The sequence below is a fragment of the Gobio gobio genome (assembly GCF_949357685.1).
Source record: "Gobio gobio genome assembly, chromosome: 19".
In the NCBI taxonomy this organism is placed as follows: Eukaryota; Metazoa; Chordata; class Actinopteri; order Cypriniformes; family Gobionidae; genus Gobio; species Gobio gobio.
This window is the reverse complement of record NC_137112.1, coordinates 37,220,272-37,242,023: the sequence shown is the minus strand read 5'-3', so window position 1 is coordinate 37,242,023 and position 21,752 is coordinate 37,220,272. Positions and strand designations below refer to the sequence as shown.

Here is a 21,752-nt window from a genome sequence, read left to right as displayed (position 1 = left end):
GGATCAAATTTTATAAACATGATTAAAGTTCTGTATACCAATCCTGCAGCTGCTGTCCTTACAGGGTCAGATTGTTCAAATCCATTCGTTATACATCGAGGTAGGCTACTCGTCAAGGTTGCCCGCTTTCTCCTTTGTTATTTACCTTATCCTTGGAACCCGACAATCTAAAATTGTCTCCCCAATAATTATTAGGAACAAAAACCATCATATTTCATTGTTTGCTGATGACATCTTATTGTTTTTGGAAACACAGTCACATTCTATCCCTCAGGTGTTGAATTTATTTGATCATTTTGGATCCCTCTCTGGGTTTAAAATTAATTGGAGCAAGTCATGTTTACTCCCACTAAATTTTGAAGTTGACATCACACACCTATCCATATCTATTCCGGTGGTTAAATCCTTTAAGTACCTGAGTATAGATATCTTTCCATCCCTGCAGGAAATTATCTAAAAAAACCTGAATAGTATTTTAGCGAAAGTATCCTCAGACTTGGAAAATTGGCCCCGTCTCCCTATTTTCTTTTCACGCTCGTATATCAGTGATTAAAATGAATGTCCCCTCGCATATTCATTTTTTTTCATCTTTCTCCACCTGCTGGCTACTGAAATAAACTTGATGCATGTGTTTCTCGTTATATATGGGATGGAAAACGTCCTCGAATCAAGCTGACTACTTTACAGCATTGCAGATTACATGGAGGTCTGTCTTTCCCTAATTTTAGACTCGAGCCTTTACTGTCCGCCCTTTATCAGTCTGGTTTGATCCTGATGCTTCTGTCTCATGGAAAGCAATTGTGGAATCTATAGTCTATTCCTATGAACTGAATCATCTTGTTTTCTCAGGGGTTCCACTGAGGCAGTGTAACTCTCAGTTTGCAAACACATCAAGTTACAGTCCGGCATAGACATTTGCCTATTTTCCATAATAATAATCTTTTGTCAGGCAAGGCCCCATTTCACTGTTCGCAATGGACTCAGAACAAAGTAAACACTTTGGGAGATATATATGATGATATGGGTCTAAAATCATTTCAGAACATTAAAGCCCAATATAATTTACAAGGTACATCTTTTTTTATGTTTTTGCGTATAAGATCGGCCCTTCGGGCTTATGGGGTGCCTTGCGACTCCCATTTACCTATTCACCCTTTCCGCAAATTAATCCTTCCTTCTGAGAAATTTCCCTCTTCTGTTTCGGTTATTTATCTGTATCTTCTTGAACATTTATACAAACCCTTATCTATTATGGTGTATGGTGTATTTTCAGATCAGGTATGGAGGATGTTAAAGCTGTCTTCAAAGAACCCCAATCATCAAATGATACAGTGGAAATTACTACAGGGTTTTCTTGACTCATGTGAAACGTTTCTATATGAATCTATACTCAATTCTCAAATCTCACCTTTTTGGACCCAGCTCTCACAGGACTTATCATATCTGTTGGGCACTGATATATGTCTGACCCATGCCACTTTATTTTGAATGATTTTTGGGACCTTACCTTATCCATTCAACAAAGATATTTACTGTTAGCCGCAGTCACAGCGGCAAACAAAATGTTAGTTAACCGCTGGAACCGTCCTCACACAATGGATAGATGAACATGGACTCCCAACTTCTCGTATGCATGGAGCTAATGTCAAGACTGAATTTATGGCATCCTGCTTTGGACATTGTGTCAACTTTTTTAACATCTTTGTAAAAATTATTATTATTTTTATTTTTTTATTATTATTCTTTCTTCCTACATTCTGTGTTTGTATTTTATTTTTTTATTCTTGAAGTCTACCAGGGGTGGGACGGGGTAGGGTAGGGTGGGTTTGAGATTTGTATGGTTGCTTTTTGCTCTGTATATAAAATAATTTAAACGTATTATCAAATTTAAATGTTCAGCCCAGTTTAGTTAACATGTATTATGAGAAAATGCATGCTAATAGAAATATCTTGCAGTATCGTTCCTGTGAGCTTTCCTGTGGGGAAGGTTGCATTCAAAAGGGAACCCTTTTCAGCTTATTCTACCATTATATTCTGCTGAATGGATGTTTCCACCATGAAGTTGTCAATACTGCTGCAGGTTGGAGCTATCAATAGCCTTTTCCATTGGTGGGTGTGTGTCAGCAGTGTTTACTCAGATGTGCTGCTGCTATTTCAGCATCTGACTCAGTGTGTATTGAATTCAGTATTTAATCCCTGTGTGAATAACATATGTTTAACAAATCCAAACTATTGTAGAACTTCTGACACCTTTTCAGTCTTCCCATTCAGCACAGAAACTTTAACACATCTGTAGTTAAAAGAGGTGCTCACAGCTGTCCTATGTGCGATACTGCAAAAACACCTGATCTTTCCACTAGCAACTGAGCTTGTGAGATTAGCTCTGAAAGTAGCCTTTGCGATGCCATTACACACATTTATATGGAATAACTGCAGTTAAAAGGATGTCATGCCTCATATAATGTTACAGAGCTCATTTATATTTTTTACCTGGCATGTGAAGCGCATCACTGCTCTTGAAATGTTAAGTAAAACGTGGGGTGAGTTGATATACACGTGTGATGTGTCATTGGAGGCAACAGATGATTACTTTTAAAAACATTTAAACCTGAAGTAGACATTGGAGATTGAATGCTGAAATACATTTCAAATTAGTTAAATGTAGTTAAAATGTGACATAAGCAACACTGAGTTGACTGGCTTGCAATACTAGCTTTAAATAATTTATATGAAGATTAATAACTCATATTGCATGGTTATTTTAGGGCGTTTTCACACCTACCTTGTTTGGTCCGGATTTTTGTACTTTTCAGTTTGGTCCGAATCAAAATTACAGGTGTGAAACCTCCCCCGTACCACGGTCCGGACCAAACAGACGAAATTTGGTCCGACGAAAAGAGGTAGTCTCGGTCCGGATCAAACTGAACAAAGGTCCGGTTCGTTTCTAGTGTGAAAGCATTTTCTGTATGGTTCGGACTTTCAGAGCATTTACAGGAAGTTCCTGTTTATGTTTAAATATTATAATGTTATTTTTAAATTCAATCTAGGCTACATTGATTATGAAAAGTGAAAATATGCGCAATATGTCAGAAGACAGAAGGTCAGAAATGAAAAAAAACTAAATTTTGTATGATTTTGCTTAGAAAGCCTTTCTTTAATGTGAATTTCGTTTTGTATAAATTGTATCTTAATTTTAATCAACGTTTAATCTGATAATTCCCTGGATTTAATAAATAAGAAGCAAATAGTTTATAGCAGAAAATAATCGCGGGAGCGATCACATGCTTTACATATGAACTGAAGCGCGTCTCAAATAAACCGAAACTCAGTAGCCACTTGTCTCACAAACATGAGAAATATGTGTATATAAAGCTTGAAATGTCCACTTTTAAACGTAACGAATAAAATATAGTCAAGTAATGTGCACTGTTCAATAGTGACAACGAAATGCGTCCGTTCATTCATTCTTGTCAAAAACGCTGACGTCAGACGCACATCCGTTTACAAACCAATCAATGTCCAGATGCAGCCCACATAGATGATGCGTCATGTAAAGTTCTTTAGTGCGCTCACATAATTGCAATGTGAAACCAAACCAAAACTAACCGAATGTATAAAATGTATCAAAACATGAACTTCGGTTCAGACCTTGGTGCGGACTTTCAGGTGTGAAAACGCCCTTAGTCTCTACATACTCGTTTTTCACATTTCCATTTTCACAAATTTAAGTTCCCTACACAAAACACTTAGTACTCAATGAAACATGAGGTTTTTGTGATACGGACTATGTGGGACTGATAGCATCTGAACTCTTTCCCTTCACTCCTACTTAGGCTTGAGCTGATCTCAGTACAGTCTGTGAAAGTTGTTCAGTTTAAATTTTGTATTGTCCAGAAGCAATTCACTGCTTGAGGAAAAATGTGACTGATGCATTATCAATTCAGGACAGCTACACCAACAAAAACAATAATGGGGTGCTTCAGAATATTTGTTTGAAATGCAGTTAAAATTAATGTGGAAATCATGGAATTATGTTGAGTGATAATTCACCACCCCTGTCAATTCTTGAGGCCTAGTTTCCCCTGCTGGTCAGTAGTGTAGCAGTACTTACAGCACTATTAAGCTTCTATTTACAGGCAGTCCAACACATCTTAAGTATTCACTACAAAACTCATTTGTTACTGAAATCAATGAACTATGTTTTGAGAATACTTCCAGTCAAGGTTGCCATAGCTTACCATTTTAGCACAAACCTGTTCAATGAATGGTTATATCAGTTAAAATAGTTGACTGCAAAATCCTACCTCCTAATTTCTTTGCAGAATTGTCAACCACCAACAAAAAGAAAGTTAACAAAGTTAGTTCTCACTTCTAACACCACAGACAAGCACTTCATAATGATAATTTATTGATTGTTTCAAAACATCAGCCAAAAACAGCAAACAGCTACTGTTGCAACAGCCTGAACCTGCTTTGGGATGAATGTGGCCTTTGAGCAGGTCTAGGAGCATTTTAACCTTTGACAGTTTGGTAATCCAACTGTGCTGGAAACCGAAGTCCAGGTTGCACCAACTTCGACCCAGAATCGTATCTTGAAACAAAGACTGCTGGGCTGCTCCAGGGATTGGGAACTTGATCTGGATACAGACTGGTAACTCATTTGCCAAGGTACTGAAGAGGTCTGGAATCCAGGCTGAGAGACAGTCCCATAATTTGACTGTATCTGGGACTTGTACCTGGACTACACTGCACTGTAAAAAAAAATTGGGGGAAAAATTGTGCAAATTGATCATTACATATTGGCCCAATAAATGACTTCCAAATAATTACCGCCATGCAAAAAGATGCATTGTACTAATCATAGCTTAAGGTCTTCACTCAAAATTAAAATTGTATATTCACCGAACATATTTAATTGTGCTCAGTCAATCTATGAAGTCGAAGTGAAAAATCCATGTTGGCTGAACAAGTCCTACGTCCGAAAAACGGTATACGCATGTGCAAAATGCACTTGAAGAAAACCGTTCCTGTGGAGATTTCAAATGCGGAGACGCGGGAGCGGCAGCGCGAGCGGAGCCGAACCAGCAGGTGCTGAAGACCGAAACAGACATTCCCAAGAGAATAGAGAGATATTCATCTCACAAAGACGTTGGTGAGTATTTAGCACTGAAATTATTCTCCAGAGTTTTGCTTTATGACCGGGTATGAAGTTTAAAAGACATTTTGTAGAATCACGAGTTCATGCATTCATTGGTTTCATGAGTGTGTTCTCGTTTACCACATAATTATCTAATGGTAGCCTGTAGCCAATAGTTTTATTTTCCTCATGTCTTATATGTCTAAAACAATAGGTAATAAGGAAATTAAGTCATTTGTGTGATATGTGCGGCATGCAACCGTTGAACACAGTGCGTTTGGCGTCGGCCTCTTTCAGGGCTTTATTGCCTTTTAATATCAAACACGTCAAGCTCGTGATTTTCTTATGTCCATTCATTCGTCTCATCCTCATTATATAATGAAGAAACTTCTGTTCTGTCTCTTGCCAGATGTGATGCAGGGGAGCTTTGTCATTAATGTTAGTTTTTATTTTTATTTGCAGGTTTTTAGCATGCAGTGCCGCGTTTTCTTCACCACAACAAGACATCCTGTTATGCAGAAGACTTCTTGAATGTATTCAGAGTTTTTCCTTATTGAAAATAAGGTATTTTCACCCAAATATCCTGTGTTGGAATTTACTTGTTAATAAAGTAATGTGATAAAATGTCAACCCTGTTGTCTGTTTCTGTATTTTGCTTAATATATTTATGTTTTTAGTCATTTTTGTCTTTTGGGACAGTGAGAAATAAACAATTGAGACTGTTAACAGACTGTTGCCACAATGGATAAAATTCAATTCACAGAAATTCAATTTGGCCAATTGAAAATTTTAGATGTGACCAGTCACTAGAAAATTTTGAGTTGGGAAGATTATACATTTTTTCCATTGGCTCAACATATTATTTCTAATTGAGCCCATGTTAACAGGCTGTTGCCACAATTGATAAAATTACATTTACAGAATTTCACTTGGGCCAATTGAAAACTTTAGATGTGACCAGTCACTAGAAAAATTTGAGTTGGGAAGATTATACATTTTTTACAGTGTGGTATGGCTTGGGGATTGTAGCTGGACTGACCAAGAGACTGGCGGCTAGGCAGTATTTAAGGCTGGTAGCTGAGATTTTCCAGCTTTCTTGATGGTCTGTAGCTAAATTGTACAGGCTTCAATAGGGGCTGATGCACCTCTTTCCCTGGCCAGGCCAGAGGCTGGTGCAGTTGCCTTGAAGGCTGACCACTGGGCTGAGATACAGAACTATAACTGGACAGTCCAGGTTTTGCAAGAGGCAAGAAGCTTGGTTGTACCTTTGGAGCAAGAGGCTGTTGGCTTGGAAGCAATAGGGGCTGGTAGCTTGGCTGTTCAGGCAGCTGAGCTGGTCTGAAAAGAGACTGGAGTGTGGATTGCAGTGGTCTGGGAGGGACAAGGTGGCTGGGTTGCACCATAGACTCATAAGTAGGCTGCCCAAGCTTCACTGGGGCCAAGTAACTGGGCTGTACAACAGACTCTGTATGCCGAGTTATGGACGAAAAACTAGGTCTGGATGGATGTTGATACCTAGTCTGTCCTGGTTTGGCCACAGACTGGTAGCTGGCTTGTGCTGGTTGTTGGGCAGATGTGTGGGCCACAGATTGGTAGCTTGCTTGTGCTGATTGTTGAACACTGGGTTGGGACAAATACTGGAAGCTGGCTTGTGCTGGTTGTTGGTAAGCTGGCTGGGCCACAGACTCGTAGCTGGCTTGTGCTGGTTGTTGGACACTGGGTTGACACAAACACTGGAAGATGGCTTGTGCTGATTGCAGCCCACTGGACTGGCCCACAGACTGGTAGCTGGCTTTTGCTGTTTTTTGGCCACCAGTCTTCTGGGCCACAGACTGGTAGCTGGATTGTGCTGGTTGTACACTGGGCTGGGCCACAGACTGGAAGCTGGCTTGTGCTGGTTGTTGGTTACTGCACTGAACTACAGAGCTAAAACTAGGTTTCTGCAGTGGTCTGGTACCAGAAAATACATTAGAGCCCAATTTAAAGCTACATTTTGGCTTTAAGACAGTGATGCCACTGGGCTGAGTCATAGACTGGTAGCTGGCTTGTGCTGGTTGTTGGCCTGCAGGTTGTTTGGCTTGCACCGATTGCTGGACACTGGGTTGGGACACACACTGGTAGCTGGCTGGTTGTTGGATACTGGGCTGAGAGACTGTGTGCACTGGCTGTTGACTGATGGGCTTTGCCATAGGCTCATTGCTGCTTTGTAGTGGAATTTGGGAAGCTAGCTGCACTGGCTTGGGAACATAATCATTGCTTTGCTGCAATGGCATCAAGACCAAGGAAGAATGCATGATGTCAGAGTCTTGAACACTAGTAGGGGGACTTAAACCATACTCTGACATGCCCATACTTCCTGCACTACCAATATAGCTGTAAACTAGACTTCCACTTCCAGCTGAAACAACTGGAGAACCCTGAAGCTGGCTTCTTGTGTCAGAATCAGGACCAGGTTTTTTCAGTGGTCTCTGGATCACCTGAAGAGCCAATCTGAGAAATGTGGCTTCCAGTGCCATATCCTCCCTTAACTGCAGCACTATAAATGTTCTTGGAAACCAGGGGCCTGATTGTTGCCGCTTCATCTGGGTCATACCAGCTGTAGAAACTTTGTAGCTTATCCACTTCAGGGTTAAAATAGCCAGGAGAGCCTCCATTGGCGACAACACTATAACCATAAACTACAATAAAAAGACATAAAGGGCATCCGTTAGGAATCTTTAAGAGCAACTTCAATCTGGTTTTCGAAAATTTCATAGCACTGAATTGGACCTATTAAAGTGACTAATGACTTACTTTTGGCCTCTGATGCTGGTTCTCCCTCTATTCTTATTCTCGTATACATTAGTGCCATTTACGACACCATAGATAATACACTTACTTAATCGCCTTGAAGCTGTTTTTGGTATTTCCGGCATAGTCTTAAACTGGTTTAGATCCTATTTCACGTCTGTTGCTTTAGGGTATTACAGGTCTGATATTGGTGCAGTTTTTACTGGCATCCCTCAATTTTAGGACCCTTACATTTTAGTCTTTATTTCCAATTGGTAGGGATGTAACGACTTACTGAGCTTGCGATACACAATACCAATTTCACGATACAATGTTCTCATGATTTCTTTCAACAAAATGGGATTTAAGACATATTATAAAATGAAAGTGCCCTTTTATTTCGCATACAAAATTCTGCATACCTCTTTGTAAATTTAAATATGTATTTATTATGTCAAATAACTCAATTGAAATTTTAAAATAAATCCTCAAAAAGTCTCTTCAAGGAGATCTTCCAATTGTGTTTTCTTGGGACGAGGTTGTTTCAGCTTCTTCACCCTCATTCTGCACTGAAGAATAGCAGAAATAAAAAGACTAGGTAAACACATTTAGATAAATATGCCATAATCCACAAATTATTGAAAAAAGACCTCTCACTGTGGTGGTGATTATTAGGCGGATAATCAAAATGCCACCACACCTCCGACTTCAATGTGTCAACGTAAACTATGCGCTTGCCATCACCATGCTTCTGTTTGACGGCACGTGCGCGCTCACGCTCAACTTCCATGTGAATTAACTGAAAAAAATTCTTTGTGCTAGTGTGCTTGCTCAGTCCATAACGCTAGCTACAACTGGCTTGTTGCTATCATGCCTGTAAAGCGAGGTCACAGTTTATGGCTTCAGCATACAACACATGTATCACGATTCGTTTAACATTTCCACCGGCTTGAATCGTCACACATTTGTATCGATTTTCAACCGACTCCGAGTGAACCGTTACATCCCTACCAATTGGTCAACTGTTACAAATTTTATGCATTAAGCATCACTTATGCCGATGACACAAATCTACATTCACTGTAAACACAATCAGAGTAAAGTCGTCTTATTGCTCTCTAATGCATTTGAGATAGTCATGGATGGCTAATAATTTGTGTTTAAACAGCAATAAGACTGAGGTCATGTTTATTGGTTCTCCTCATCAGCTCAATGTGGCTGACCAAAGTCCTCTTATCAAGTTCCAGAATATATTAAGGAATCTATGAGTGAGCTTTGATTCTTCATTGAAATTTGACCCTCATGTACAAAACATTAAGACTTTATCTGATATATTGCACCCCATGCTATTCCTTTCAGCTGCAGAAAATTGTTTTCCCCTCGCATTGATTAATGTAATGCGGTTCTTATTGGGGTTTCGAAGCACACTTTAAGTAAAAAAGTTATAGTACATTCAATGCTGCAGCTAGATTTGTAACTAGGACCAAATCTAGAGATTATGTTTCTCCCATTTTGAAATCTCTACACTGGCTACCAGTTAAGTACAGAGTTGATGTTAAAGTTATCATGCTCACATACAAAGCTCTCCACGGTCTGGCCCCAGGGTATTACTTTTAACACCTTACATTCCAAACCAAAGTCTTCGCTCTTTGCACCAGGGTTCGTTGGTTGTCCTTCAAAAACGGTTACGTTCCATGGGTGACAGCTTTTTCTATTGCTGCTCCCAGGTTGTGGAACCAACTTCCAGTTGAAATTCAGGAAGCACCGTCTTGAATTTTTAAAACAACACTAAGCCAACCTTTAAGTTAACTGATTGTTGTTAATCATTGCTAGGGTTATTTTTGTTTATTTTAATCCACCTCCGTGCTTTTGTTTAATTCATTACTTGTATTTTCTTATACTGTAAAGAACTTTGAGGAAAAAAACTTTAAAAAAAAAAGCACAAATAAAGTTATTATAATCATCATATCAAAACTGTGTGAACAACTCTTGCTTAATTCAACTTGATAAACTTACCATTCACAATACTGCCATGAACAAGGCTTAATAGTACTGCCAAAGAATAACTGTACAACAAAATATATGTTTAGCAACTGGTAGAAAAGTTAACTAGCAAACACATACATTAAATCAAAACAACATACTTTAAAATTTGCATAGTGGCATAGTGGCATAGTGGCATAGTGGCATAGTGGCATAGTGGCATAACCCCCTATTGCTCCCTGACCCTGATTGGCTATTAAAAGCACAGCACATTTACTCTCCCTGATCCTCTCAATGACTCCCCCCCCCCATCCCTATACAGCCAAGACTACAATCAACAACCCTCAACACACCAACTACAAAAAGAAAAAAGCCTTTTACCCTATCATGTAGAATTACAACTGAACTGGTCTTTTTATAGTGCCTGACTCTAACGCTCACCAATCACTGTTTAATAGATTATTGATTCAGACCAATCAGTGTTTGCTGGAACCTCTAACTCAGGGTTCCTCAAACTCGGTCCTGGAGGGCCGCTGTCCTGCAGAGTTTAGCTCCAACCCTGATCAAACACACCTTCCTGTGGTTTTCTAGTGATCCTGAAGACCTTGATTAGCTTGCTCATGTGTGTTTGATCAGGGTTGGAACTAAACTCTGCAGGACAGTGGCTCTCCAGGACCGAGTTTGAGGAACCCTGCTAACTAGTCATTATTAGTTTCAGGTGTCACCATTTTCACATTATGTCAAGTGATATTTGGTTGGTTCATATATATAATTTATTTTAAAATAAAATTCTAATGCATTCATTTGGTGAAACTGACCTCAAATTATTATTTTTATTTTTTGGAATAAATTATTTATTGGAGTGATGATGTTAGATGAGGTATTCTTTGGGATAGAATATTATTTGTGCTGTGCCATACAGCAGATTATTAAATAAAATAAAATAAAATTCTTGAATCAGTAAGTTTAAACACTGGAGAAAGTTGCATATTAATTAATTTAAATATATTACCCAGTTTAAATATACAGCCCAGGGGCCCGTTTCAGAAAGGAGGTTAAGTGAAAAGTCTGAGTATGTTAACCCTGAAATGAGGGAAACTCTGGGTTTTCCGTTTCAGAATGGGAGGTATGTCAAACCCGAGAAAGCAGGGGGGTATTCCAGAAAGCAGGTTATATGCAATACCCGGGTATGTTTAAAAGGTTAGTTCACCCAAAAATGAAAATTCTGTCATTAATTACTCACCCTCATGTCGTTCGACACCCGTAAGACCTCCGTTCATATTCGGAACACAAATGAAGATATTTTTGTTGAAAGCTGATGGCTGTGAAAGGCTTCAGATAGGCCTCCATTGGCATTCAGTACATTTATACTCCCAAGACCCATAAAATGCACTTAAAACGTCGTTACAAAGTCCATCCCACCACAGTGGCTCTACAATAATTTTACGATGCGACGACAATAGTTTTTGTGCGCAAAAAAAAATCAAAATAACACCTTTATCCAACTTGTTATTGTCTTCCGTGTGTGCCTCCACGACGCATGCGCGAGAATATGACGTAGCGCCAGCGTTCGGGAATCCATGAAATACACACTTAAGCCCCATTTTGAGAACTACGCCGAGACCTAAAGCATGATCAATGTAGAATTCAACAGCTTAGACACGTGCGTCTTCCTCTGCTTGTAAACAAATCGCTTCTGGGTCATGTGTCCGAACGCCGGATCTGCGTCATATTCTCGCGCATGCGTCGTGGAGGCATACACGGAAGACAATAACAAGTTGGATAAAGGTGTTATTTTGATTTTGTTTTGCGCACAAAAACTATTGTCGTCACATCGTAAAATTATTGTAGAGTCACTGTGGTGAGATGGACTTTGTAACAACGTTTTAAGTGCCTTTTATACGTCTTGGGAGTGTAAATGTACTGAATGCCAATGGAGGCCTATCTGAAGCCTTTCTCAGCCATCAGCTTTCAACAAAAATATCTTAATTTGTGTTCCGAATATGAACGGAGGTCTTACGGGTGTCGAACGACATGAGGGTGAGTAATTAATGACAGAATTTTAATTTTTCAATTTTCAAAAATGCTTTTCTTACTAAATATTTTTCTTACCCATTGGCAGATAATTTGCTAAATAAGAAAAAAGCACTTAAATTAGTTTTTTTTGTCCCCCAGGAACAGACTAAATACTTATGTAAGTTTTCTTTCGTAGAAAATGCATGTTGATTTAAGAATCTATTTTGAATCGAAACGACAAGGCAAAAATACTAAGTATGAAAGTATTATTTTTTTTTTTTGCAGTGCAGGTACATTCATTGTGCATATTATCATCATGCAGACCCATCAAAGTAACAAAAATAGCATGGATCCTCTAGATGAGGAGGCTGCATTCATTTGTAGGGAGTTACACTCATGTCGGGAGAGGATTTGTTTTGTTGCCATATCCACACGCATATTTGTGCGGTACCATTTTTAAATGTTAGTTTCTATATGACATTGGGGATTCAGAGCACATTAGTTATGTGAAGGTGTCCCTCAGTCTCAGAATTTTTGTGTTGTTTCTTGGGCACAAACCTGTGAGAGCCATCAAAGAGGAGTTCCCTTTCGAGAATACTCTCGTATTGCGTTTGCTAAATGCTAGGGGGAATTTCCTTTCTTCGAGAATACAAAGCTAATTTTTGTCCTAAAAATTACCATGTAAAACGCAGTGCAGCTGTACGGCGCATCAGCAGGAAGCAGCTGCGTGCTGATTGGCTGTGCTGCTGCAACTGCAGGAACGAGATGGAGCTGCAGACCCTTCGGGCTCGACTCGCCAGCTTCAACCCGGATCCCGTCCCCTGCACTCAGCCTCTCAAACCACGGAAGAAGAAACGCAGCGACCAGAAGCCACCGGAGCGTTCTGACGAGCACACGTCGGTTAATTCCCCGCGTGCCTCGCCGTCGCCTGTCATGTTTGCCGAGGAACAGCACAGCTCCCCTCGCCTGGCGGCTGGTGCTGTCTCACCTTTGGCGGACCGGAATAGGAAGATGATGACAGCCTCTCTCTTGCTGCATCCGGGAGCGGGTGGTCGGACACCGTCTCGGAGTATGCTACTTCGACGTGGACTGCCACAAGCGGGAAGACCTCAGTGGACACTGAGCTTATGCGCCTGCTCACTAAGGCCGTGGACGACCTCAGAATTGACTGGTCTCAACCCCAGGAGCCCACGCGAAGCAGGCTGGATGAGTGTTTTTTTGAGAACCGCCGCCATCCGACCACACAAAAACCCGCTCCCTTCTTCCCAGAAGTCCACGAGGAACTGTCTAAATCATGGAAGGCGCCATTTTCTGCCAAATCCTCTTTTCCTCCCGCGCTCTTGATCATCGACGGTGCGCAGGAAAAGGGATATCAAGGTCTTCCCCCTCTCGAGGAAGCCGTCGCTGCACACCTTTGCCCGCCCTCTGCCAGGCCAGTTAATTATGGACCTGTCGGGCCATAAGGGGTTAATATGTATTACACAGCGAGAAGCCCAGCCTGTAAGGCAGGGACATCCAAATTATAAAACCTGATAAAAGTGGACGGGAAGGTCCAGCCTGCCGCCGCACAGATATCATTCAGAGAAATGCCAGTAGACCAAGCCCAAGACCAGGCCATGCCTCTAGTAGAATGGGCTTTGATGCCTATAGGGCAGCTGAGATCTTTGGCAGCAGAACGCTCTATGTATATTCTCAGCGCTCTGACAGGACAGAGCAAATTAGCATCTTCCTCATCTAACGATGATGAGAGTGCTGAAAGTGAAATGACCTGTGCTCTGAACGGAGTTGAAAGCACTTTAGGTACATATCCATGTCTTGGTTTGAGGACGACTTTAGAGTCGTTTGGCCCAAATTCTAGACAAGAGGCGCTCACTGAGAGCGCGTGCAGATCACCCACTCGCTTAACTGATGCGATTGCTAGCAGAAAAGTGGTCTTGAGTGATAGGAGCTTTAAGCTCACCGAATGCAGAGGCTCGAATGTTGAGCCTTTCATAGCATCCAGGACCATGGACAGGTCCCATATAGGGACTGAAGGGGGGCGAGGTGGGTGAAGCCTTCTAGCCCCTTTGAGGAAGCGCACGATAAGATCGTTCTTCCCCAGTGGCAGTCCATTCACTTGAACATGAAGCGCCCATAGATCGGAACGGGATGCCAGATCTGCTGTGTCGCCTGCATGAGGAGGTCTCTCCTCAGCGGTATTGGCCACGGGCTGTATCTGACATCCGACTTAGCAGTGAGAACCATGGTTGATTTCTCCAAAGCGGGGCTATTAAAAGCACAGCACATTTACTCTCCCTGATCCTCTCAATGACCTAAGGTAAAATTGAGATTGGGGGAAAAGCATAAAGAGGAAGGTTGGGCCATTCGTGGGCCAACGCGTCCTTGTGCTTGGAGAAATATATTAGGCATTGAGCATTGTCTTGCGAGGCGAAAAGATCCACTTTTGCCTCTCCAAACATGCCCCAAATTGTCTGAATCGTTTGTGGGTGAAGAGACCACTTTGCTGGGGACACTTTGCCCCTGGACAGCATGTCCGGACCCAAATTCAGAATGAATTTCACTTCGCAACAGTGCCCAAACTCACACCTGTCTGATACCAGACAGGATTTTTCCAAGGAGCCAGAGCCAACACACAGCTGTGGTCTATCTTGATTTTTAATCGGCCCGAGAGCCATGCATGAGCTGGAACGCGGCGATTCAGCCAGCGCTGTAGGGGGCGCATGTGTAACAGACCTAGTCTGAGGACTGACGCCGCCGAGGCCATGTGACCCAACATCCTCTGAAAGTGTTTGAAAGGAGTGTATGTACCGGACCTGAGGGGAACCGCTCGGTTCCGAACAGAGAGCGCGCGCTGTGACGTCAGTCGCGTGTTCATCTGTAGTGAGTCTAACACTGTTCCCAGAAACGAAACGTTTTTAGGATAAAAATTTGCTTCAAAATCTCGAGGAAAGGAAATTCCCCTAGCGTTTAGCTAAACGCAATACGAGAGTACTCTCGAAAGGGAACTTCTATGTTAATGTTTCTTTGTGCATTGTGTGTTGACAAACTTAAATGGCCTTACAATCTGAGAAATTCTAAAAGGTCAGCAGTAGTTTGCATCCCTGGAAGTTTGAAGTTTGTCCATTGTTTAAATTTTGTTAATCGTAAACTATTAACTCCTCAAGTTCTTACCTGTTTATCTTACCTCGGCTCGCATTCAAGCTGCTCGGTTTCTGTGGACAACAAATCCTGCCTCCTTCGATTTGATTGGATATCTCAAACATTTTGACATTAACGAGCGCTTTTATACCACTGAGACTGATCAGGCTAAATAGATTAGAGTTTTTCCCCTCAAGTGGGCCGCGAGGGTCATTTGTCTGGGCTGACGGAAGGATATAGACTAGGCTACGTAAATTTACTATTATTCATTCATCATATACTGTATATTACGTAGCAACGGGCCGGCCCACATTGTCCAGCGGCCCACCGGGAAAACTCCTGGTGCTCCCGATGGCCACTCCGCCCCTGAGTTAAGCCACTGGGCCGAGTCACAGGCTGGTAGCTGGCTTGTGCTGGTTGTGGCCCACTGGGCTGGCTCACAAACTGGTAGCTGGCTTGTGCTGGTTGTTGGACACTGGGCTGGACCACACACTGGTAGCTGGGAAAAGAGGGAGATCTTTAAGTTCTGTAGGCAGCTATTAAATAGCAGCAATTTAGCAAACTGTTGCTTACCTCCAGTTCGTTTTGTAAAATGGATAATCCAAGTCTTTACTTTTTACCATTTACTTAAAATTGTATTATCACGCGAAATGTGAACCGTTGTCCATCATTTGACAATTGGTGATGAAGAAAAACGTCACGTCGCAATATTGAAATACATTTTTCCGTTTTAAATCATGAAGGCGAGTCAGTGGATTCACTAGCCTACAGAAAGTGAAAGAAAAATCTGACAAGCTTTCGGCGCATATTCTCAGAAAGAGATAAACTACTTCAACCTCAAAACGTTTAACTGTCTTAATTTATTTTCTTAATATTTCTCTTGTGGCCCATATAGCCTATACAAATGAGAAGACAAATAGGCCTTTCGTGTTAAACAAGTTGTTTTTGAAGCTGCTACTTTTCATTGACAATGATATTATTGCAGTGTTCTGACATGTTAAAGACAAACATTTTAATTATAGGCCTATAATTAAGTGTATAAGTGTATATAAGTAAGTGTTTTTAAATAATTTAATTTTGATGAGGACAGGTAAGCTAATCTATCTAATCTTTTATTATGCAGCATGTCGGTTATGCATTGATGCGTTATGAAATTGTTGCAGAGCAAATTAAATGTAATATCAATTTAATAATAAAAGTAGGCCTATAATATTAATAATAAAAGTGTAATACATATATTGGAAATGCTAAATCCTCTTGATATTGATAACTGATGCATTTGACCATATCATGGTCTATTGGCGCAACCTGGCACGGGGGGTTTATTGTGCATATTTCACTCGTACAGTGTGAGCAGTCAAGTCGCGCTCGACAATCGGACCGTACAGTGTGAGCACATAAACCGCGAGCTTTGGCTTTACATTGTATGCGATCTACTCGTACAGTGTGAGTAGGTAATCTTGCTGAAATCGCACAGAAATCGCACAGTGTATGCCCAGCTTAAGGCAGCTGAAAGGCGGCGCGATATAAACAAACCAGACCCAGAACTTAACACGCCGTGACAGTAGCTTCACATTCTCTATATCTACCATCTAGATGACAGGCAAGTCTTCCAATTCAGTAGAAAAATTGCTCCTCTTCATAACATAAGGATCACGTCCAACATATGTTGTGATTTTCTGTTTATAGCTTATGTACACCAGCACAGTACGGACTTTCCTCCTTCTCAACCATTCTGTTTTTCACTTCCTGCCCTCCATCAGAACCACGTGACTCCAAACAAGCTATTGCATGTGAGGTGCATCACTGCTCTAGAAATGTTAAGTAAAATGTGGTGTGAACTGATATAAATGTGTGATGACATGTCACTGGAGGCGATAGATGATTACTCTTAAAAGCACTATTAAAACCTGAAGTAGACTGGAGTTTGAATGCTGAAATACATTTTCATTTTATTTTAGTTAAATTAAGTTGACATAAGCAACACTGGCTTGCACTAGCTATCAAATTCTATGAAGATAAAATACCTTGTATTACATGGTTATCTTACTCTATTCATACTGTACCACATTTCCATTTGATTTCCATTTTCACAAGTTTAAGCTAGCTACACGAAACACTGGATATGAATAATGAATTCACTCATAATGAAACATAAGTGCTGTTTGTGATACTGACTATGTGGGGCTGATGGCATCTGAACTCTTTCCCTCTTCTCCTCCCACACACCACTCTTTCTTAGGCTTGAGATGATCTCAGTACAGTCTGTGAAATTTGTTTAAATTTTTTGCATGCATCCAGACGCACTACTTGAGGAAAATATGACAGATGCATAACCAATCAATGCATAACTGCTACACCAACAAAAACAACAACTGAGTACTTCAGAATATTAGTTTGTTTGATATGCGGAAATTGAGTTGTTGAGCAATAACTTACCACCTCTGTTAATTCATGAGGTCCTGTGCAGCTGTAGCCTGACAAGCCAGACCCACATCAAGATGTCTGGTCTGGAAACTCACCATTGACAGGGCTCAATCCGAGGGGCGGGATAAACGGTTGTCTGTCAAATTCCCTCTGCACGCAATTGGATAGCGCCACAACCAACCGAAGCGGAGCTAACGTTAGTTGATAGATTAAACACCGAGTACATCTTCCTTTCTTACGAATGACTTCAGTGCCGTTCTTTGTTCTTTCCTCAAAGAAAAGCTTAACTCCAAGTCTTCCAGAGTAGCGGCCAAAACTGATTTGAAAGACGCTGGTCGTCAGCTTTTTTGTTTACCTGTAGCACCAAGAACCTCCACAACTCCGCTCCGTCATTATATTAAGCCCGCCCACCGACTCTATACACGATGTGATTGGCCTGACCAGAGTTTGGCTTTTCCAGCTCTGAGGTCTACCGAGAGTTGCTAGACTACACTCGCGGCAAAATATTTTTTCTGCCGCTAGGGTGCGTCTAGATTTCTAGGCTAGTGCAGCTGCACTTTACACAGCCCATGCATCAGTTCTGGTTTTCACTTGTATCATTCCTCATTTGTAAGTAACTTTGGATAAAATAATTTGGCAAATAATAAAAGACTGTGGACTTTGTACCACATTCACAGCACAAATTCAAATTTTGTCAGTAAAGAGATGCTGCCCTCTAAATTTATATAGCATGAGATACATAATAACATTTTACTTTTGTTTTACAGAGCCTATGTCCAAAGGTTCATCTCATCAGCAGCTGGAGGAGGATGTGGAGAACGAAGAGCAGAGAAAGAAATTTGAATTTGAGGATGAGATTGGCAAACAAATGGGCAAGGCTGATTTTGGAGAGGAGACATCAGGCAAATGCAGTGAACTTACGACACATTCAAGAAAATTGAGAGAGACTCAGGAAAAACATGCAGAGTCATCTCAAGCCATCACTACAGTTTCCCCTGCTGGTCAGGAGTGTATCAGTACTTATAAGTCTAGTAAGTGTCTATTTTCAGTCATTCCCACACATCTTAAGTATTCACTGCAGAACTCATTAGTTACTGGGAATTAATGAACTACGTCTTGAGAAAATACTTACAGGCAAGGTTTTGCCATAGATAGCTTAACATTTTAGCACATAAACCTGTTCAGTGGAACTGTTATACCCATTAAATTAAACTAGTTGACTACACAAAATCCTTACGTTCTTTTCCCACTTCCTAATTTCTTTGCAGATTTGTCAACCACCAACAATAGGTAAGTTACAAAATTAGATTTCACTTCAAACACCACAGACAGGCATTTGCTAATTATATTTTATTGATGTTTCAAAACATTAATGCGTCAGCCAAAAACGGGAAACACTGCTATTGACCTTGGTACTTAAACAGTGCTGGAAACTGAAGTCCAGGTTGCACTGATTGCGACACAGAATCGTATCTTGAAACAAAGAGATTACTGGGCTGCTCCAGGGATTGGGAGCTTGATCTGGATACAGACTGGTAACTTGACTGCCCAGCCATCGAAGAGGTCTGGATTTCAGGCTGTGAGAGTCTCATAACTTGACTGTACTTGGGGCTTGTACCTAGACTGCACTGGAATGGCTTGGGAATAATAGCGGGACTGAAATGGAGACTGGCAGCTAGGCAGTATTTGAGGCTGGCTGAGATTTGTCTTGCTTGAGGGTCTGCAGCTGGATTGTACAGGCGACAGAGAGACCACTTTCCTCACAATTCATAATTTAAAATTGAATTAGATATAAGCATAGTGTAATAGTTTGCTGTGTGTAACCCTGTTTGCAACATGTTTGCCCTGTTTGAGGCAGGTAAACATTACCTGTGCAACATCCTATCCACCATTAAAGGTCCCATGGCGTGAAATTTTCATTTTATGAGGTTTTTCAACATTAATATGAGTTCCCCTAGCCTGAATATTGTCCCCAAGTGGATAGAAATGTTGATCGGTGTAAACCCGAGTTCGGGCTGTCTTTCTCTGCCTTTGAGAAAATGACAGGCCAGACTAGCCAATCCTGAAGTCTCCTGGTTTGACGTCCAAGCAGGAACGGTTACCTCCCTTTCCTCCGCCCAGAGAATCTGGCACGCCCATGCAAGCGCTCGAGAGATTCATTCATTCATTCATTCATTTCTCTTTTATTCCTTTCATGAAAATGGATTATTTGTACAAGGCACATAAAATTCATTTGAAGTTTTCCTTTACATTTCCATGATCAGAAAGGAGCAGATGGAAGAATAATATTCTTATATTTATCTGCCCCCTTTATAAACATAAATAGTAGATGGCATTAGCATTGTTCCCTCCACCACCACCCAAAATGTATTAACCTAAATAATAGATGACATTAGCATCACACAAAATGTACTAACATAAATAGTAGATAACATTAGCATTATTCCCTCCACCATCACCCACACTCCAACATATCTGATATTTATTTAAACGTTTTACAATGATCACATACAAACAAGTCAAAATTCAATTTGATATAATTCAAGTTGTTTCTTTTTATAACTCCTTTTAAATTCCAAAATATTTTTGCAGCTTTTTAAATCTTTCCTTAAAGAATTCCATGCTTTTACTCCAGCAACAGACAAACACATTTGTTTCAAATTTGTTCTTGCTATTTGATGTTTAAAGTCGTACGGCCGTCTGTGATTTTCATCTTCAGAAGTAAAAATAAATAACTTTTGTAAGTCATGTGGAAGAGCTTTGCTTCTAGCTTTAAACATCACTAATAGAGTTTGTAATTCTATAATGTCTTTAAGTTTTAATAATCCTGACCTAATAAAGAATTGATTTGTATGGTCTCTATATCCTGCTTTAAAAATAATGCGAATGGCTCTTTTCTGTAAAATAAATAAAGGCATAATGTTGCTATGATATGTATTTCCCCATATTTCTGCACAATAGTTTAAATAAGGCAAAATCATTGAACAATATAACATTTTCATTGTATTATATGGTAAACTGTATTTAACCTTATTCAAGATAAATAAGCTTTTTCCCATCTTATTTTTTACATGCAATATATGACTTTTCCACGTCAATTTCTCATCTAAGGTGACTCCTAGAAATCTGATTTCAGACACCTTCTCAATGTTTACATTGTTTATAGATAAGCTGACTTCCTCCTTTTTTTTATTGCTGAATATCATAAACTTTGTCTTATTCAAATTTAAAGATAATTTATTTATATCAAACCACAATTTTAATTTAATCATTTCATCTTCAATATTATTAGCTAAGGTTTTCAAGTCATTTCCTGAACTGTATAAATTTGTATCGTCTGCAAATAATACATAGTGTAACATGTTTGAAACCTCACAAATCTCATTTATATATAAAATAAAAAGTTTGGGTCCTAAAATTGAACCTTGTGGTAGTCCACATTCTATATTCATACATTCTGACCTATAACCGTCAAACTCAACATATTGTTGACGTTGTTGTAAATAGCTGGTTAACCAGTCCAGTGCAACTCCTCTAATTCCATAAGTATATAATTTAGAAATGAGAATTTGATGATCTATAGTGTCAAATGCCTTCTTTAAATCAATGAACACTCCTATTGTGTATTTATTTCTATCTATTGCGGTTGTAATATCTTCAATAATTTTCATGATAGCCAAGCTTGTAGACCTATTTGACCTAAATCCATACTGATTTTCATTTAATAATTCATGTTTTTCAATAAAGTTGTCTAATTTATTAACATAGAGTTTTTCAAACACTTTGGAAAATTGAGATAGGAGAGATACTGGTCTATAGTTATTGAAAATATGTTTATCTCCAGTTTTAAAAAAAGGTATTACCTTAGCTGTTTTCATACTATCTGGGAAAACTCCTTCTGTAAAAGAATAATTAATTATATAATATAATGGTTTAATAATGCAATCAATTGTATTTTTTATTATTTTCATGTCAATACCATCACTATCCGTTGAGGTCTTGTTTTTTAGCTTATAAACCACTGATAATATTTCATTTTCAGTCACCTCTCCTAGATACATTGACTGCATAATCCTATTTTCCCTTTTCCAGACTCCCCCTAGCTGATCACTAGGTATTGGTATTTCATTTGCTAAGCTAGGATCATTGCTTGTGAACGAGTGAACGCTGGCAGTTTCTCAGTGTTTGGATGTACAAATGAAAACTTAAGTCTTTTTTCAGTTCCTTCTGATCTGTGATCAGTGATTTCTGATGTGTAGCTAATTATTTATTATTCGTGCAC

At 40.0% G+C, this 21,752-nt stretch overlaps 1 protein-coding gene across 2 annotated transcripts in view; it reads left to right on the top strand.

Annotated features, from left to right (window-relative positions):
- Positions 1-21,752, top strand: part of arhgef10la (Rho guanine nucleotide exchange factor (GEF) 10-like a) — a 202,956-nt gene that overhangs the window by 55,656 nt on the left and 125,548 nt on the right. For both annotated transcript variants that reach the window (XM_079844412.1, XM_079844411.1), the window contains exons 2-3: positions 18,238-18,501; positions 18,739-18,760. In XM_079844412.1, the coding sequence (XP_079700538.1) occupies positions 18,243-18,501; positions 18,739-18,760 (281 nt within the window). In that variant the 5' untranslated portion in view covers positions 18,238-18,242. The remainder of the gene's footprint in view (positions 1-18,237; positions 18,502-18,738; positions 18,761-21,752) is intronic.